The sequence below is a fragment of the Colossoma macropomum genome, unplaced genomic scaffold (genome assembly GCF_904425465.1).
Source record: "Colossoma macropomum unplaced genomic scaffold, Colossoma_macropomum, whole genome shotgun sequence".
In the NCBI taxonomy this organism is placed as follows: Eukaryota; Metazoa; Chordata; class Actinopteri; order Characiformes; family Serrasalmidae; genus Colossoma; species Colossoma macropomum.
The window spans coordinates 14,057,229-14,077,790 of NW_023494791.1; the positions used below are offsets into that span (position 1 = coordinate 14,057,229).

Here is a 20,562-nt window from a genome sequence, read left to right on the forward strand (position 1 = left end):
GTAATCAGTATCGGGGTACAAATGCTCTACCACTAAATAACAACTGCTATTTTTTCATTCTAATGAGAAGAATCTTCAGACCCTTTAAAAAATGCTGGTAGATGTAGTCTGACTACTAAAAAAGATTGATGTCTGAAAATTCAATGAAGACATTAAAAATCAAAGAAATTAAAACAAAATAGGTCCTAAAAAAATCAGTGTTTCACAGGGAAACAAAGAACACATACATTAAAACACAGCTATTATCAGTGTGGTTCTGCTGTTATGCCAGGCCTGCCAAGAGAGCATTGTCAATACAAACTGTCCAGCTGTTCTACTGCTGAGTGGTTCACTGAATTTCCATCACTCTCTCTTGGCAGTGCTAATGGAACAGAATCCATTCTTCTACATATTCACCCATTGTCTGTGGTACATATCCAGGGATAACAGAGTATCTACATTAGTAAACATATCCACAGAGAAAGTAATCAAGGGGTAGTCTTGAGTGGTATTGGTGTATACACACACACACATACATATATATATATTTATTTATATATATATATATATATATATATATATATATATATATATATATATATATATATGTGTATATATATATATATATATATATATATGTATGTGTGTGTGTGTGTGTATATATATATATATATATATATATATATATATATATATATATATATATATACACACACACACAATATTATTATATTGGTATATTATATATTGAGCGGTATTATATATTACATTTTCCAAATGTGTCACTGTATCATAGTGTGAGATCTAAATTTGTTCGAATTGGACTGTGTTGTTCTGTTCTGCTCCTCTAGGCTGTTTTCACACCTAGTTTGCTCGCTAAATTTGCACCAGAGTTCAAGTTTTTGACATTTGGTTCGGTTCGTTTCATCCTGCAATATGATTCAACATGAGAAATCAACACCAGAGCATAATTTTCTCAAAGCACCTCAACGCTGTACTGCCTGCCTAAACTGCATGTTTTATCATTATACTATTGACAGAGGCTTGTAATGTTTTAGCAGCGCAAGCTGCTGCTTGTAAGAGAAGATTAGCAAAAGTGGAGTATTTGATTTTTTCACTTGCAGAAAATGTTTGGTTGGGTCAGACATTGGTGACCAAATTGATGAGTAATTAAACCAATCATAAAGTCAAATAGATCAAGTAAGGTTTAGATTTTATTACTCTTATTGTGAGATTAAGTAGATATTAATCTTGAGATTAAGCATTAATCTTTGTTTTCATGCAACATTATGGCTATGATAATGAATTTATATCAAGAATATAAGTTTAACTTCTATACTGATACAGATGGTGTATCACTCAGCATTATAAAGGAGTTGTACTGAGTGTTTTGTCATGAGCGGGATAAGTTCTAGACATGACCATGACCGTTTATGAAGCACAACGTCAACATTTTTACAGTTGTGTGCACTTTGCCACTCTCCATTGTGCCGCAACACTTGTTTGCAGTGAGATTAGATTTGATGAAGTGATTTGCGCTCCCAACTGGGGTTAAGCGGTGCGTCCCTGAGCTGAGTCACAGGTACATCTTCTCCTCAGTCCCTGCGTTTCTCTGCAGCGCTGGATGCCGCTGCCTGTTGAGTCGAGCGCTTTGGCGAGTTCAAGTCCCAGCTCTGCCCATGTGGCGGGGCTGGGTGGTTGGCACGGTGACTAAAGGGGAGAAATTTAATTGCTGTTAAGGCTGCAGCAGATGGTCACAGAGGCAGATAACGAGAGAAACACAGCCTATTTATAAGTGGACTTTTATGACTTCCCAGCATGCGATGAGCATGCACTTCCCTTTTAAATAAATGTGTCTCATTATGTGACTTATTGGAAAGGAGCTTATAATTGGTGGCACTACACTACAGAAGTCAGGAGCAATAAGATGCTAGGTCAGTCTCTGAGGTCACCGTGCCGTGCCATGTCATCCCGATCTTAGTTGTTATTTGTAAGCTTATAAGGCTGGGCAGCGCCATTAGTAGCAGAGAAATGTGTGAAAGCAAGAGTGGGAGTGTGTACGCTGGAGGTATTACGGCCGTGATGGTGATGGCATGTTATAATTGTGATTGTTTTGGCTGGTACGATTTGCAATTAACAGAGATTGCACATTTCAGTACATGCAGTAGTCACATGTCCCCTCCATGGAAACACCTTTGATCCATTGGAGCACTCAATGGAAATGAGTCAGAGCACTCGTGAAACATCTCTCTCTCTCAATACTGTTTAGTTCATTTCATTTGGTGGTTTATTCATGATGTAATGCTACATTTGTGTTTCTAAATCTTACAAAGGCTTACAAAGAATATTAAAGGACATTATAATTCTAACTCTCTGTCTCTTCTTTACTCCTCTCCCAGGTTTGGATTAATGGTTCTCTCCATCATGCTGGTGGTGGTGGGCTGGTTTCAGTTTGCGTGTGTCTGAGCTCCACTGGCCCGCTGGGATGAACATGCCACTGCATCAGATCTCTGTCATCCCCCGGGATGTCACTTCCTCCAGGGGGTCCGGCAGCAGCGGGAAAGCTAAGGACAAAGACCGGGACAAACAAGTGAGTCTTAGCCACACCATCTCTCTCTTTCTCTTCCTCACTCTCTACACCTCTTCCTTCACAAGGCTTCGGCCTGTTGGCGCTGATCCTCTCTGGGGTCAGTGCACTCTGAATGCACTCTCTGCTCTCTGATGTCAGACTCTCTCTCGCGCTCCTCGACAGGCCATGTAAACACCCCTTCGCGTTTATTGCTTTTTGTTTTGGTGTTTGTGAAACTATAGGACTTGGAGGAATCGCCCTGTTTTATTCCATGCTGTGGTGTAACCCCTCAGTTTCGGGTTTTATCTGTGATAAGGGAAGTAGGTGAACTAGAGGAAGTCGGACGGGAGGGGGAGTTGGGGGAGAGCCGGTTTCCAGTAAGAGAAGTTGAGCGGGGTGACTGGGCGAAACACAGTGTGATGAAAAGTAGAAGAGAAAATTACAGGGCTCGTGCTGTGTGTTGGGCTGCATTCACATTACAGTGTATAAGCGGTTGTTACAAGTGGATTCGGATAAAGTCTGAATTATTTACTGTTTATTTATTTTATTTTTTGCCTTAATTTGTCTGAGATCAGACTTTTTTCATAACTGTGTGAACACACAGATCTTTTTTTTTAATTACTAATTCATTTTTTTTTGTTTTATATTATATTTTGAGCACTTTCCTGTGTGGTCCCAGGTTATATAAATATTCAGTATGTGACCATGTGACCTTTTTTAAAAAACATATAATTATTCATTTCACGTCAAACATCACTGTTTTTGTTCACGTCACTGTCGTCATCACCCAGTGTCAGCAGCTAAATTGATGGTAAAATGTGCCTATGTGACTAGCGAATAATCACTTGGATCTAAAGAAAAAAAATCAAATTAAGCTGGAAGCCTTATAATGTGAATGTACGTGTACAGTTGTATGCAAAGTTTGAACTCCCCTGGTCAAATGTTTTGTTGATTTTCCAAGTGAAAATAAGTTAACAAATCCTCTATAGGGGAACTTAAATATAGCACTTTTCTGCACATTTTAGTGCACAGTTTCTGTTTGCTTGGAGAATTTAACATATTGGAAACAAAGAAAAACATTAAATATAAATATGCCATAACTTTTTCATAGGCCACCTTTTATGTTATGTTAAACCCAATATGTTAAATTCAGCAAATACACAGTAATTGTGCATTAGAATGTACAGAAATGTGGTCTCTGTAGAGGTTGTGTTAACTTGTTTTCACTAACAATTAATTAATTTTATAAATTACTGTAAATTTTTGTTTTGTACCTCTGAAGGAAAACGCTGCATAAGCCTAGAAGGTCATATCTACCTCAGAAGTCAATTTCAAACTACAGCCTACAGATGATTTGAGGAACAAGGCTTTTAGTGTGAGCGCAGTCTTATTTTGTTGTCCAAAGCTACCTTGAAACAAAAGCTTCTGAAATCCTCTCTGCCTCACCCACCCCAGAGCTGGAGAATGTGGGTTAAGACGAGGATTAGTGCCCGGGGGAGGCTGTATGGTGGTCTGCAGAATCATTAGGGCTGCAGGCCTGTTGCGATGCCCGCTGGGCTGGGCTCATCTCAGCAGCGTAATGACAGATAAGGCCGTGTCAGGCCCGCGTGAGGCCAGATGTTCTGCAGGATCGTGGCTTGAGCTGCTCACCGGCCAGCTTATCAGCTGACAGCACTGTGGTCTGATATGCTGTGTTTCTGTGGATTTTCTTTGTTTGCGGATTGAAGAATTTTTTTTTGCTGAGTCAGTGGTTCATAGCACGCTGGCGCGTGTTTGAGCTCAATATTTGCTCGCTTTTTTCCCTCTCTAAGTTCTGCGGCCATGCAGGAAAGGCAAAAAGCCCTCAGCTGCACCTTCTGTTCTACTCTTGCAGATTGTTTGAGGAAGGTGATTGGAGGATGACACTAATAAGTGTGCTGTCAGTGACCAGCCCAGGGCTGCCAGCACCTGTCACAGTCGAGCAGGAAATGGGAGATGGGCCATTTTTTGCCTGAACGGACTTAAATAGCAGGAAGTTAATGCTTAAATACAGGCATGTCAGTCAGTGCTTGTGGACCGACCATTTCAGAGAGTTCTGCTTCTACTGTGCACAGCTTTAAATAACCATTAGATAAACAGCTGAATAGCAGATTCTAAAGTGCTGATAGTGTTACTCTGAAATATGTCTCAGACCGTACCATTTTTATGGTACAGTCTGATTTTAATGCCTGAATAAATATATATTTTTTTAATAACCATGAAGTCATTTTGATCTAAAGGCTTATACCTTTTATTTCCCGAAAAATGTTTAAACTCTCAGCAGATGGCAACTTCTAGACTGCTGGAAAAGTATCCCAGGTGACTTTGCATCAAACTGCTATAGAAAGAAGCATCAAGGCAAAGCAGGGCTAATTTGAAGAAAACATGGCATAAATATGAAAATGTAACATTTAATACCTTTTGCTCTCTGCATAATTCTAAATAAGTCTAATTATTCTAAAATGTTTAAAATACTAAAAAGAAAAAAGCTGTGTAGATGTGTCCAAACCTTTAGCTGGTACTGCACATTCTGGTTTATTATTTAATGCCTTTATTATTTTTTATTATTTAATGCCTTTATTATTTTCCTGATTCATTTGCCAAGTGCAGCTGACTTGACCATTGCCCAGCTGACTACCATGTTCTTGGCAGAATGTGTTGATTGTCACGTTGGCTTGTTTCAGTTTGAGTTGGAGCACTCAGCCTCTCTCTGGGCCATGATAAGGCTCCAACAGGCTCCCGCCCAAGTGGCCCGAAACAAAAGATATGCTAAGACAATGTGCTGCTCAAGCAGTGCTGTTTGTATTCACATACAATAGAGCTTTGACCTCAAGTGCTGCAGGTAGTCAGCCCAGATGCTTTCGAGTGGTCTCTTGCATTGTCCCTGTAATGAAACGATTGTCATTGAAATGCACTGTAGTTTTACCAGGCTCAGTCAACACAGATTCTCCTTCAGTTTGCTGTTTTTGGCTTTAAGGCTGTTACTGTGAGGGTGAAATTAACACAGCTGAGCGTGAACGTGAGTATTAGTCACTGGAACAAAGTAATCAAACAGAGGGGCAATCAAAGGGGCAGAGGAACACCAAAAGAGCAGCACGCTGAGCAGAAGATGGACAGGGAAACACCCAGAGAGTAGCACTTAAAGCAGTAGAGGGGCAGTGATACACGCAGGGAGCAGCACACTGGAAAATAAAGGGACAGGGAAACACCTAGAGAGCAGCACGCTTAACGATAGAAAGAGAGGAAGCATCCAGAGAGCAGCACCCTGAACGATAGCAAGGCAAGGAAATATAAAGAGAGCATCAAACTGAACAATAGAGGGGCAGGGAAACACGTATAGAGCAGCATACTGAACGATACAGGGGCAGAGAAAAATCCAGAGAGCAGCACACTAAATGACAGAGGGGTGGAGAAAAACCCAGCAAGCAGCACTTTGAACGATAGATGGGCGAGGAAACATGCAGAGAGCAGCACACTGAGCAATAAAGGGGCAGGGAAACATCCGAAGAGCAGCATGTAGGTGATAGAGGAGCAGGGAAGCATCCACAGATCAGCACACTGAATGATTGAGGGACAAGGAAACACCTAGAGAGTGGCACCCTGAATGACAGAGGAACCGTTAAACGACAAGAGAGGGGTCTATTATGCTCATTTTGAGCGTTCATAACTTTATTTTTGGGGTCTACGAAAATAGATTAACATGCTTCAGTTTCCAGAAACACATTGTTTCTCATACATCTCTATTCATCTCTATTCACCCTCTGACTGAAACGCTCTGCTAGAGCTCCTGTGTCTTTAAGCTCCGCCTTCCGATGAGCCCTGTGTGCTCTGATTGGTCAGCTTGCCCACTCTGTTCTAATTGGTCAACCACCAGGGTGGTTCTGCCCCTACACGTTCATCCCCTTTTTTGCACTCTGCACACAGACCCTTCTCTCCTGAGCAGATGTAAACAGCTGTGTGGCTGTTTTTCTAACTGCGTTGGTTCTGTCGTATCAGTTTGAGACAAACTTTTCCCAGCTCCCAGTACTTGCTATGCATTGCGTGAGTGTGCTAAGCTTGCCGGTAGTTGGACAATCTTTATTGTCCAACTACCGGCAAGCTTAGCACACACTCACACAATGCATAGCAAGTACTGGAGGCTGGGAAAAGTTTGTCTACATCATCCTGTGACAAAGGGATTGAATTATAACACGGTGTTTCAGACAGCTGAGAAAAGTGGTGTCTGTGGGAGAGAGTTGCTCTCTCTTGCGTGTGCTTTAAGCTTTGTAACTTTGCAGAACGTTTATATGCTCCAAAAGCTGTATAACACACTAAAGGAAAGGGAACACTAGAAAAGGACAGTAGTTCCCCTTTAAAGAAATGTTTAAAACATTTAGAAAAAATGCTGACTTGTCACATCCCTGTGTGTGGTTCACTATCTTTCCCATTCCACCTGGAACTCTCTGTAAATGTTAGGACCGAGGCATGGCTGGAGGGCACGGACACGTTCCCCACTCCGCCAGCATGCAGATGAGTGAAGAGTGACGGCTGGCGCTCAGTCAGAGAGAGCACATCCCATCTGCCTATTGCAGACAACTCCTCCTCTGTGTGTCCATGGAAAAAAAAAACCCTTCCCTCTGCTTTAGATTCAGCGTCAGCTGCCTTTCACGCACAGAGCGCTCCCAAATGTTCTCTGCAGAACAAGTAGCCCAAATGTCACATATATGGGGGAGTGCTTTCATTTCTTTTGTTGCTTGTTGGCTGCTTCATTGCATGCATCCAGCCATGAAGGAGCTGGATCTGAAAGAGTTGGGTTTATAAAAAAAAAAACCTGCTCCTTGCAAGTAATGCTGAATTCATCATGAAGCAGTTACGCAGCCCCAGTGTGCTGTAATACATATTGATGGCATTATTAATGACATTACTGCCTTGATTAGTATGTGATTCAGAGCGTTTGATGTCGACTGAGTCATGTGATGCTCGGTTTGGACACATCTAAAGCACTGAGCAGGGCTCAGAAGGAGTGCGGGAAAAGCATGGTTCTACTCCAGAAAAATCCAATCTGATCAAACGCTGACCTCCAGAGCATACACGCAGCCTCTGCTTTGAAGAAGACTTTTGTTTTTGATGTTAGTCCGAGAGAGAGCAGTTTAGACAGCCCCACATGTGTCCAAACAACATCTCCACGCACGCTTCAGTGAACCAATAAGGTGGAAAATTATGTTCTCAAGGCTCCTCTGTGCTGTGTGTATAGCGATGTTTTATACTTTGTGGTTTGAAAAGAAAAAAATGTTTTTTATAGCCAGGAAAGTGAGCAATGCCAGCACTCCTGGCTGTAATAATTTTTCCATCTAGTGCCTGGCTGATAAGGCCGATATTGAGTGACAGAATGGAACAGAAGGACGACGAGATTGATCCCTGTTTTCTCACTCTGGCACACGTTCAGACAACTCCATTAACTTTGGAAAAATGTGCATAAAATCAGGAGTTCCTTAAGTTCCCTTATTTGGAGAAAAAAACCCCACATTTTTGGCACCTGTAGGGCAGGAGGAAGTAGGCCAAACCTTAGGACCTCTGTGTTGACCAAATCTGTACTCTGCAGACTCTCGCATTGCTTTTGGGTTTCCTGAATGGAAATGCTATGCAAATAAAGCCCACCATCCTTGCAGCTTTGTAAAATAATGTCAGTGAAGCAATCAGGCTGCTTGAGGGGGGATGTTTGCTGTGCAGCGACAGGGTTTTAACGTCTGCACTATCTTCTTCTGGCGCTTTTAAGCTTCGTCAACACTCTAATCTCTCGGCGAGAGAGAGGAAGGTGCCATTTGATTTGTCATACCAGTCGAGCCACAGCATCGCAGAGTCACTGTTTGACATTAGCAGTGCTATCGCCATGGCTCAGAGGGAGCGCTCAGCGCTGTTTATGGGTAAACAGACACATCTGAAAGCTTTATTTGCATGCAACACAGGCGTGATGGGAGTAGTCAGATTTTTGGATGGGAAGCACCTGCACACCGCATTTTTAGACTGCTCGCTTATTGACGTTTTGGGTTGAGGTTTCTGCCCTACATAACCAAATGGTTTTGGCTTCTTACAACAAAGGCTAGCTTTGAAAATGTGCAGGTGTCCTGGCTGCCTCACTCAAAGGCTTGATTTGGCAAGAGTTGGGTGGGGGGTGGAAATCACCTGCTCTTCCACAAATGTTGAAAATGCACTTTAATGTACACACAAATGTGTGCTCCTGGCTTTTGCCTGTGTGTTAAGTCGACCTATTTCTGATATGCATTTTTGCATCTATCTGGACAACTTTGATCATGGAATCAGCCTGTTTTTAACCCATAAACCTCACAGTTACGTTCAAGTTTTGGCTCACTCTTCAGCTGACTTGACAGACTAAGATGGCTGTAATCTCAGCTGACCCACTTCTATTAGAACTGGAGCAGATTGTGAGCGGCTCCTCTCGGTTTTGAGGTAGCCCTCAGGGGGATTGGCGCGAGCTGATCAGCTCTGAGCCAGAGGCTTTAGAACATGGACAGGCTCGTGCACACAGCTGCGGGGCTCCCTCAGGGTTTAAGCCAAGCCTCAGGCCCTCCTTTACTGTATTCTCAGAACACTGCCACCACTCCCACTGCAGCGTGCGGTGAATACTCAGATATTTGTCAAGGCAACTATGTTTGAAGCTTAAGCATGCAAGGATTTTAACTTTGATGGTTTGTAGCTAGCAGTAAAAGGGGAAATGCAGATTAGGGTTGGGCAAAATGTGATAACGTTATCAGAACAAATTAGGCCATGATAAGCTTTTCTCAGTATATTGTGGGTATAGTCGGTACTTTGGAAGAAAAGGGGGAGGTTTTAGACAATATTGCTGTTTGTGTAGTGTTGATGGAAGCTGATTGGTGAGGAGTGTTAAGAAGTTGGATCTTTTGGTGAGCAGGGGGTGTCAGTATCTGCAGTTTATGCTAATGTTTGTGTGCCTTTGATTTGGATGCTTTAAATTACGTTTTTGATGATTTTCTAAGTGGAAAATAAGTACGCATTCTCTTTAGAGAATGCACTTCTGCACAATTCCACAATTACTGTTTATTTGCTGAATTTAACATATTTTTGGGGTGGGGGGGGCTGCCTTAAAGGTTATGGCACATTTAATATTTAATTCATTTTCCAAACTATTAAACTCTGCAAAAAAATAGAAATTGTGCTCTAAAATTTGCCACAAAATGCCACATTAAAGTTTATTGTCGGGTAGAGCATGTGTTAACTCCATGTGATTATGCAAACTAGGTCTGAGCTAGGCAGCTGAGTTGTGGGTCACAAGATAATATCGATTTGATTAAATTAAATTGGGTTTGTTGGGGCAAAAAGACCACTAACCTGTACAGTGCTGCAGGCATATTCCAGGAATGGATTTGCACACCCTTGGGCTAAAACCAGGCCATTTTTGCTAGTGTATTAATATTATCTCTACGGGTCATAAGCAGCATTCAAGGTCAGTGGCGTTAATTGCCTTTGCACGGCTTTGCTTGGTGCCAGATCGGCTTCAAAACATAAGCCTTTGTGGGTAATATTAACAAGGAACCAGACGGCCAGACAGAAGATTCCCTGAAGCTCCCCATAGATCTGACACGGCCACTTGAGATCTGAAGTGTTGAAAAACATAATTAAATTTGGAGTGGAGGACACGATGCTCCAAGCCTCCGGGCAGTAGAGCCGGACTGGGAAATGACTTTAAATACACGTTGTTGCATTAAAATTTTATTACATGGACCTTGCGATAGTCTTTTCATTTTGTGTTAATTAGCTGAAATCATTTCTGCTTCTGCTTTGAAATGAGAATTTTTAATGGGATAAGAAGTGGAAACAGGTTGCATTTGTAAGCTCATTGCAGGATGACTTCTCTGGTCATTCACCTTTGCTTGCTAATGGAAATGCTGTATGTTTGCAGGGCTCAGGTACAATTGTTTGGGTGTTGATGTGTTTGGACCTGTGCGCTCTGAGACATTAGAGCAGAGAGTCAGTGAGGCGGTCAGACTGCAGAATGCTCAAGAAGCCACGTCTGTTTTGCCCTTTTTTATCAGACCAGACGTTGTCCAGAAGTGAGCTGTGAAAATACCAATATTGTTGTCAGTACGACTCCTCCAAGTTGTCCATCACTCTGTAGGTGTGCTGCTCCACTGCTTCTCTCTCTCTCTCTCTCTCTCTCTCTCTCTCTCTCTCTCTCTCTCTCTCTCTCTCTCTCTCTCTCTTTCTCTCTCTTTCTTTCTTTCTCTCTCTCTCCTGGGCTGACGGTACCCATTAACAGCACACTTACTGCAGCCTGAGCTGAGAAGCTTCTTTTCAGATTGAGATTGGCACAAACTATTAAAATTACACAAGAACACGCAGTTCACAATAAAGTACTAGAGGTATAAATTACGCCTGGGTGACAGAGCCTGCGATAATAGGATATTTTCCCTGATTGACAAGAAACCCTGCGACAATGATTCAGAAGGAAAAATGTCCATGTTTTTCAAAAAGAACTGAGAATTGAAGAGGACTAATTTGTATTTAAACTTGCTAAATATAATATTAAAAAATATCAACATGTAATTTTTACTGTTAAAACAATAGATTATTATGCGGCATTACTAAACTATGGTACAGCAAATTCCTGCTGTCTCTGCTGCAGGTTTCCCAGTGCAACATACTGTCTAAGGATAATGATCAGGATTTTCCATTCGGCTTAATTGTCCTGACGGTCCTGGAAGAGTTGTAAAGTCATGAAAATATAATGCTTAATTGTTTCCCACAGGCATGTATAGCTGACTTCCGGAGTGTCTCCACTATAACAACAGAAAACATCTGTTTTTATTTTGTTCATTTTAAACGTAGTCATTTTTCACTTGCGCACGCATAGCGGTGCAAGTTTAAAGCATGCAAACTGCTTTTGTATGTTTGAAAAGAAGAAACAGCCATGAACTCACATCAGCAGAAGCTAATGAATGTGTTTGTAGCAACAACGTTCAAGACGAGTGGTGAAATAGTTTATTATGAAAAGAAGTTGAGTTACTCAGTGTTTATTGGTATTATTATTGTTTAATGTGTGATTTCATAAAAGATATTCACTAAACCAGTTAATCCTAAAAAAGCATGCAAGCTAAAGATAGCATAGAAAAGAAGTCTGAGTTGTGCATAGAGGGCAATTGCTAGGGGTGTTTTTTATGTATTGCTCAGTATAATATTGCCTAGTATAAATGCACTGTTAAACTTTTGGCCTTGGAGATTTTCAAATGTAAACCCCACAACTCAAAGACACCTATGAATGCATAGTAGAGGCTGAACGGTACGGAAAGGAAGAGGAGGCCCAGCAGGCCCGGCTTCTCCCTGCAGAGTCAGTTGTAGTGTTTTTATTATCTGAATTCCACTACTGGGTAAACAGTTCCTTCAGGCATGTTTTTGTATTCAGGGTTTTTTTTTATAATTCTGAATTATACTAAAACAATCATTGTGAAATTAAAGATTTCACAATGCAGTTTAACTATTTCCTGAAGAATCATAATCAAATTAAATTAAGGAATAGAGATTTACACCCCTATAAAATACCATTCACTGTGAAAACGCTGTTGTTTTTTAGCTGTGCCTCATTTTATTCTCCTATGAGTGGTTTGTCAGTGGAACTGTTAACAGGGAGAGGAGCTGAACTGGACACGGTACCCCTTAATTAACCCTGGGGCTTCATTTTCTCAGTGTGCGACCCACCCTGCCTGCATCTGTTGACCAGTGAAGGTTGGGCATGGTGCCAGCGGCGCTGCCTCTCCTGGCCTGATGGGGCTGAAGATGTGGAGATAAGCGTTAGATAAATGTTACTCTCCTTTGGCTCTGCAGGGAGGAGCTGGGGCTGCTTTCCAGCTCCGAGACGAGCTTCCTCTTCCTCTCCTCACCGCTCAGCCTCTGCTGTGCTTTCACGGGTGTCTTCGAGTGGTGCCTAATTAATGATGACATGTTGATTGCGGTTCTTTAGACACCCACGGCCTGGGTGATTCACTCGCTTGGAAATCAATTGCAGCGGTCCTGGGCGATTTTTAGAAGGGCTTTGCCAAAGTGGGGGTAGACGGAGGAGCTGCAAGTCCAGCACTGCTTCTCCTTGATCTTCAAACGTGTGTGTGTGTGTGTGTGTGTGTGTGTGTGTATGAGAGAGAGAGAGAGCGAGAGAGAGCAGACATTCTGAGAACGGTCCATCATTTTCTCAGTATATAGCTATCATTAGCCTGTCTAAGTAAGGAGATTAGATTTGTTTAAGGTCCTCAAGTACGTAAATGTTACAATGTCAACAGCTGATAATGATGGGTCCTCTTTCTGAACAGTCAGCTTGCCTTGAGGGAAGGACAAATTGCTATTTAAGACTTGAGCTGTGTGTAATGTCTGCTGTCACAGCCACACATGAAAATGTTGAGACAATACCTCCATTCCAGCTGAAGGAAATAGTGGAATCTGGTACCTGTCCTTAAGCGTGAGGTCATTTGTACTCTGCTAATGATTGCCTGTTGTTAGCGACTTTAGCAAATTGCTGTTTAGGACTTGCTGTGCGAGTGTAAAGTCAGCCGCATAAAAAGACATTGAAACAATATTTCTTGTTATGTCCTGATCCCATCCAGTGGATGGGGCTGATTCAGGCATATTTTAATGGATGGGGTATTGGCTAAAATAATCTTGATCCACTTACAATCCTTTGTTTCTTTGCTTTTTCATGCTTTAGTTGTAAAAGGTGCTGTAAAAGGACATTATCTGCAACTGTTTACCGTGAACAACGTGCCACCACAACCATGTAGAAAATGCAAAATGTTTTTCTTAGCAGTGATCCACGAGTGAAACAAGTACCAAAGAATTGTTCCGCTTTACTAGTAGCAGTGCCAAATGCTGATTCTGGGTTAAAATGACTAGAGATGCAAAGATAGGAGAATTATGAGCTGGACTTGATATCCATTTTTTTTTCATATACATATCTGCCAATACCAAAACTGATGCTGGTACATAAACATTTATAAAATGTACAAATTGGGACGTTTTAGAAATGTTAGATATATTAGCATTATAGCGAAATATATTTCTGTAGGGTTAAAAATGCAGTAAAATAAATAAATGAAATGAAATTTTAGCCCAGTCACTCAACACTGTTCTGCTCTTCAGGTTTAAGCATCTGTCTGATGCCAATATTTTTTTAGCAATTATCTGCCAATACCCATGTGGTTCCAGTATAATTGTGCATCCCTAGAAACAATGTGTTCAAATTTGCATGAAAAGAGCAGATTACAGCACACATGTTGGAGAAACATAGATTTATAGTTTATTCACAACACTATAGAATGATTATTTTACATAAGTAATCCAAACACAAACCAAAAGATATACATTCAGATTTTATGCCATTATGCGCATATGAAAAATAAAGTGATTTTACTGCAGCAGTTTTAAGTAACAAGCAGCTGAATCATCAAGGAGGCCAATCAAACTTCATCAACATTAAACACACTATAAAAATGTATTTTTTGCCTTGTACACAGTACACAGAAAAACATATTTGTCCAGAGTGTTACATTGCGCACAAACTTAAAATGGAAGTAATTTTACTGTAGAATTAATTGCCAGACTACATCCAAAACTAGATTATGTGACTGTATCATATCTATGAACATGCAAAGAATCAGATCAGCTGACGCTTAATCTTTAAGATTCCTCGATCAGAGTGGGGCCAAAAATGGATCGGGACATCCCTAAATATTTCTGATTTGCCTAAAACCCAATAGTCCCCTAGTTAGCATGACGTCATTTGCTGTCACAACCGCATATAAAGATGTTCAAATAATACTTCTATTCTAGCTAAACCAAGACAGTGGTGTCTAGCAGCCACCCTTTGGCGTGTTGTCTTTTGCACAGTGCGTATTGTCAGCTGTCTGCTTTCATTAGCGACATTAGCATTTCTGACTGAACTCTTGCTTTAAGCTGTGCCTGAATGTCAGCTCAGCAGTTATCTGTCCTTGGCAGCATGTTCATCAGCAGCTATACCTACAGACACACAAAGCTCAAGCAGATTCTGTAAGCAGTGTCTATGCACAATGTGTGTGTGTGCTTACTCAGGAAGCGCTGTAGTCAGTATTCATCCTTTCACACTGATAGGTGTGACGTGGCAGATCTCTCAAAAGCCGACAGCCATATGTGGAGGTCTTGGCTCATCAAGCCCTGGATGGTTAAATCCTTTTCAGTAGTTTCTGTGTGTGTATTTGTGCTCAAAGGCTGTTGATGCTGGTTTTAAAACACAGGCCTTCTTTTGTCCTGGAAAGTCATGGAAGGAACAAGTGAAATCTAATCTGTTTGGTGCTCTTTTTACACTGTGGGCCTTGAGGAGTCTTTCATGGCAGTCGTATCAAATAGAAATGCGGGTGCACCTCAGGCCCTTACAGAGGAAAAAAAAACAAATGAGAAAAAGGAAATGGGTGATTTTTATTTGAAGATTTTATTTGCTTGGATAGATTCAGTTACACACAAGTAATTGCAGGGAGATGATTCATCATGAAAATGAAAGTTTAAGCTACACTTACATCAGCAGCTAATGGCTTTTTGTGTTTTATTTTTTTAAGCAGGTTTATTAGCATTGGTGTCTGGGTTGTAACAAATTACTTATAATAACAGGTTGTGTTCCTAGTGTTCTTTCATTTTCATCAGAATACACGCTCATTGCCTTGATGACTACTAGTTCTGCTATTGAAATAGCTTTTTTAAAGATGTATTATGTTTTAGAAATGCACTGAGATGCACCGATGCCACTTTTTCCCTTCGATTCCAATACCTGATCCTTTAGCATTGGCAGAGTACCGATACCGATAGTAACTCTATCTAACTCACCTATAATTCCTGATGTTTATACAATTGCATTTTTAAAATATTTTATTTTGGTAAAATCTATTTTCTGTGTCATAAATAACACACTCAGCTTGGCTAGATGGCATTTACTTGTTGGGTTTTATTTATTAGATGCTTAAGAAAACTTATTTTTGTTTATTTACTGTGTATAATTAGTATTTACTAGTATATTGTTGGTAATAAGAACCATGTTTAATAACTTAAGTAAATGTAAAACTTTCTTTATTGTGCAAAACAGTTAAAAACAAAACTGAGCTGTATATAGATAAACCTGTGTGTTTACACATCAGCATACAGCAACTTCTCTGGCTCAAAAACAGAGCTGAATGTTTTTTGTTTTTTTTTTCAGATCCAAATTTAAGTCTTTTGTCTCATACATGTGTCTTGTTCACTCATGCTGCATCTCTAAGCGTCATTTCAGTAAATATCACGTTGTGATCAAGTTGTGATATTTACTGGCTTGGTTGAAGCGACGGGCCGCGAGACCCCACTGCTTAGTGATACAGCTAACCGACAGAGGCGCACTGCAGGTGGGGCCAGTGGACGCACAGGCCTGGCTAGCCGGCTGCTGTGCTAAAGATTAAATCCAGGCTAAGGTTATCATTGCGCCAAGAGTCCGACGGTTCCTTCCGCTCTCAATAACATTAACAGTGGCAGACAAGTGATTTCTACAAGAAGTGGTTCTGCTGTTCAGGTAAGTTTCTCTTTTAGCTCATTTGTAACACTAAAAACTGCCGTTACAGATTCTGCCATGAGAATTTTTACCGCTGCTTGTCGTCCCACAACACTGATGTGTTAAGTTCTGTCTACTGGTGCGCATGCATGCGTCAGAGGTTTCTTCGTGGTATCGTCTGTATCGTGGTATCATTCTGTGAGATTTATATCTGGAAATTTAATTGCAGAACATTCTCTATTGAGTAAATTATTTTTGTGATCTCACAAAAACCAGTATATTTACATATATCTGCCTACTTAGCCTGTCCATTTATATGGAAGTTATAAAGAATACTTTAATTTTTAAATGAGGAACAATACATTGCAGTCATGAAGAGTGTTTAAGCCCAAACTACTTTTTGAAATGGATCACAAATACAATAAATGTAGCCAATCAGAACAAAATACCACATATACCAGTCTTAAAGGCACAGTAAAAAAAATAGCCTGTTTAATTCAAAGGCATGAAGAGAGGTTGGAAAATGGTCACGCAAAATGAGTTATGACTGGTGCATAAACCCACACGGTTGTCATCAGTGGACATCAGGGAAAACAATAAAATGGAACAAAAATGCAGGATATGGCCTATTTAAGCAGCATATCCTGTTTAGTAAATTGACCAGCGTGCTGGACCACAGAGTGACCTGTGTGACCTACAAAACATGAGACATGGAGGCAACAGTTATTCACAGCCGCAGACACATGAGCCGAGAAATTGCTGGTTGCTGTGGTAACCGTTTCCCAACAGATATGAGTTTAAGGCTAAATAGGGGTGTTTTCTTTCTGTTCTTCTTTCATCTGACAATACCCCAGACTATGGCATTGTCATTTTCTACACGTCATTGAAACAGCAGTAGCACAGCATCTTTTTCCCCCCAAATCAGTGTTTGTCTGCATGTTAGAGAGTTGGCTGCGCACTGAAAAGCTCTTCTGAAAGCACCCTTGAGCATTTCTGCTGTTTTCTAATGGGCATACATATAAAACATGCTTTCATGAGAGGCCTTTTACAAGGATGTTGAGTTAATGTTGGTCTCTTTTCTTTTTGTAGAAGATATAGTGCTTTTCAGGTCAGTCTGTTGCTTGTGCGCTGCTCCCTTTGCACATGTCTGAATGACTGAGGCTTCTACTCATCAAAAGAAACAGAGCTAGGAAAAAGGGACCTTGTGGGTCTGGTGAATTGAGTGGACCATGTGTCCTTGTCCTTTACGTACAGTGATGCTAAAGCACCAAGGTCTCTATATGAGAAATGGCAACGGTCAAGATGGAGCTTGCATGGGAAGCAGGACAGTCGATAAATGACACAGCTGCTGAGATGCAGATGCAGCGAATGTCATTTTAGAAGAGAGTGTGATCAATGCCGGAAGATGCCCACTGAGAGCAAGAATTATGGGTTGGAATGGAAGTCTAAATTGCTGTAATAAAACACTCTCTGTTAGTGCTGGGTGGTATTGATCAAATTTGGTTACATATTTTCCATATATATCATGGTATAATAATTTATGATGACATTTAAGTTTGCATTAATGAAGTTAATGAAGCCATGCTTTATGAGTACTGATACTATCCATTAATGGATTGCTTAACAAACCTGGCATAGCTTTATTGACCAGAAGACTTCAACCGAAACGGATCCTTATTTGCACTGTTATAATGTTGGCTGTTTTTTTTCTTGCGTGAATTGGAGAATTGAGTGATTTTAGGGGTAATCCAGTCTCCCACAACGCACCTGTAAATGTCTAGTGAACACTGTAGATCACTACATCACCAGAATGTGTACTGACAAGCACTGTGAGTCTCTTTTTACTATGCAAAAAACAGAAAAATGTTAGCTAATGTTAATAATGTTAGCTGCTCAGACTCTCAGTTCTCTGGCAAAAAGAATAGCAGCTCTGTACTGTTAAAATAGGGTTGCACCGATACCGTATCAGTATCAGCAGCAACACTGGCCCTTAAACGCAGTATTGATATTGACGATGGGAATATCGATACCACAAAGCAGTACTGAGTTCATGCATCCACATAGATGGACCTTAACAACATGTTAGCAGGGTGGGATGACAAGCAGTTTATTGCTAAATCTAATACCAGTATTTCCTGGGAATGCAATAGTAGTGGCTGATGCATGTTGGAATTCTTCCTAATATGTTAGTTTCACCAGTATGCCACAAATACACCAGATAACGCAATGTGCAAACAGTGTAAAACATGCTAATTTATCTGAATGGCTGAGCCATGCTTCGTTCAGTAATCCCTCATCTCACGCTGTGTAGACTGTCACAGTCTGAGTATATGTTAGTTCAGGTTGTTATTTAAGGTTCAAACGTTAGAGAGACGTATGGAAGGAGCCTTTAAGCAGCAGCAGCCCGCTACCTGGGCTAGCGTGTCCACTAGCCCCACTTGTGGTGAGCCTCCTTTGGTCAGCTGTATTACATAGCGGTGGGGTCTCGTGGCCTGGTGCTCTGATGAAGGTCACAAATCTGTTGAAAGCTGTTGCTACTGACAGAGTAAATGACTATAATATTTACTGAACTCCAGCAGAGTCTGATGCTCAGAGATGTATTGCAAGTGTACAGGATACCCATATAAGACAAATGACTTGAGAATTTCGGATGTGCACTTTTTTTGCTGAGCCAGATAAGCTGCTGTGTGCTTATTTGTACACACCACAGGTTTATCTTATATATTGTTCAGTTTTTAATACTAATTTAACACTAACTTGTAATACTAATTATATGCAGTAAATAAACAAAAACTGATTATGAAGCATCTAAAATGCGTTTATATATATATGTGTGTGTGTGTGTGTGTGTGTGTGTGTGTGTGTGTGTGTGTATATACACACACATACACATATACAGACACACACACATATATTTATGTTTTTGTTTATTTACTGCATATAATTAGTATTACAAGTTAGTGTACATGCCATTCATTCATTTCTGACGCAGGACATTGCTTTCACCAAAATAAAATATAAAAAAAAATATCAGGATTAATAGGCCAGTTAGGTTACATAGAAATACTCCCATCAAACTAACCTGCGTCCAAAACCAGGGACCCATCTACATGCACAGCAAGTGCTGCAGCAACTCAACAAACAACAGCAAACAAATATAACATATCTACCCTTTCCTATTCTCCACCAGCACCAGCACACCCATGACTACACAAATCTTGAACAAACATCATATCTAATTCAGCTCCCCATCAGATTTCTGTACAAAATCGGAACTGACAGCCAGAGCAGATGGTGATATTTTCCCAATGACATCTTCTGGCACATACAGCCCCTCTCTGCTTAGTCCTTCCTTTCACAAACACTGTTCATGCTAGCAAGCAAACAGTGCTTAAAAAAGCTATGTGACCACCTCTTTCACAGAGAGGCTTTAAGTATGTTGAACAGAGCTGGGTCAAAGAAACAGAACACTGTGATCCCACACTACAGAATAAGACTCCATGACTCACTCAGAGACCCATATTCATTTTCTTTACTGAGGCAAAATGAACAATAAAGCATATAATCAGCTTAGTTAGCTGTGATGTGTTAAGTGGTCGAGATCAGAGGTACAGCAAGAGACAGAGAGGAGTGGAATCATTATCAAACAACAAAATCCAAGGGAAAGAACAGAACATAGCTTTACAAGCCTGAAGCTCAAACTGCAGCACAACATATATTACTGGAACTGCAAAGACAATAAAGGTAAGGCAGTAACGTTGGATGATATATCATCAATCCCTGATTCCTGTATTACTCGGGTACATTGTAAATGAGGGTCTCCCTCAATGTATTCCGTGTTTAAATAAAGGTTGATTGATTGACTGATCTATACCAGTATACCAGTATTGGTGTTACACAATAATATTGAGTGTTCAGTCTTAGGACACACAAAAAATGTTGGGATATCAGAAATTTCATTAACTGCAATGCTTAAGTTCAAAGAGCAATTCAAAATATATAAAAGCTAATTATTATTAATCTTGATTAGGATTGGGATAGGCTCCAGCACCCCACCGCGACCCAGAAGAATAAGCGGTTTAGATGATGGATGGATGGATGGATGGATGGATATATTTCTTTTCCAGGCATCTGTTTTATGTCTGGTTAATGTTATAATACTATGTAAAGTTGTCTTTGGGGTAATTTGAAAGAGCTTAAATTGTAAACTTTTCCTGCAATTTTTTTCCTTTCCCTGAAGTCCACTTATTTGTTGTGGCTCTATGTGCCAGTAACATTTGTGTGGGTTTATTTATTACAAATATAATATAATATTTGTTCTGATTGGCTGACCTGTATTGTGTTCCTTGGCTGAAACACACCCTAGAACTTCAACATATGTGGGTGAATCCAAACTCTAAGCTGAATAGGTGGACATAAGTAAATGTGGTGTTTTTGTGTGACATCAAAAACA

General features: G+C 40.6%; 1 protein-coding gene across 5 annotated transcripts in view; it reads left to right on the top strand.

Annotated features, from left to right (window-relative positions):
* Positions 1–20,562, top strand: part of march8 (membrane-associated ring finger (C3HC4) 8) — a 125,158-nt gene that overhangs the window by 30,961 nt on the left and 73,635 nt on the right. For all 5 annotated transcript variants that reach the window (XM_036574020.1, XM_036574015.1, XM_036574019.1 and 2 more), the window contains exon 2: positions 2,379–2,569. In XM_036574020.1, the coding sequence (XP_036429913.1) occupies positions 2,465–2,569 (105 nt within the window). In that variant the 5' untranslated portion in view covers positions 2,379–2,464. The remainder of the gene's footprint in view (positions 1–2,378; positions 2,570–20,562) is intronic.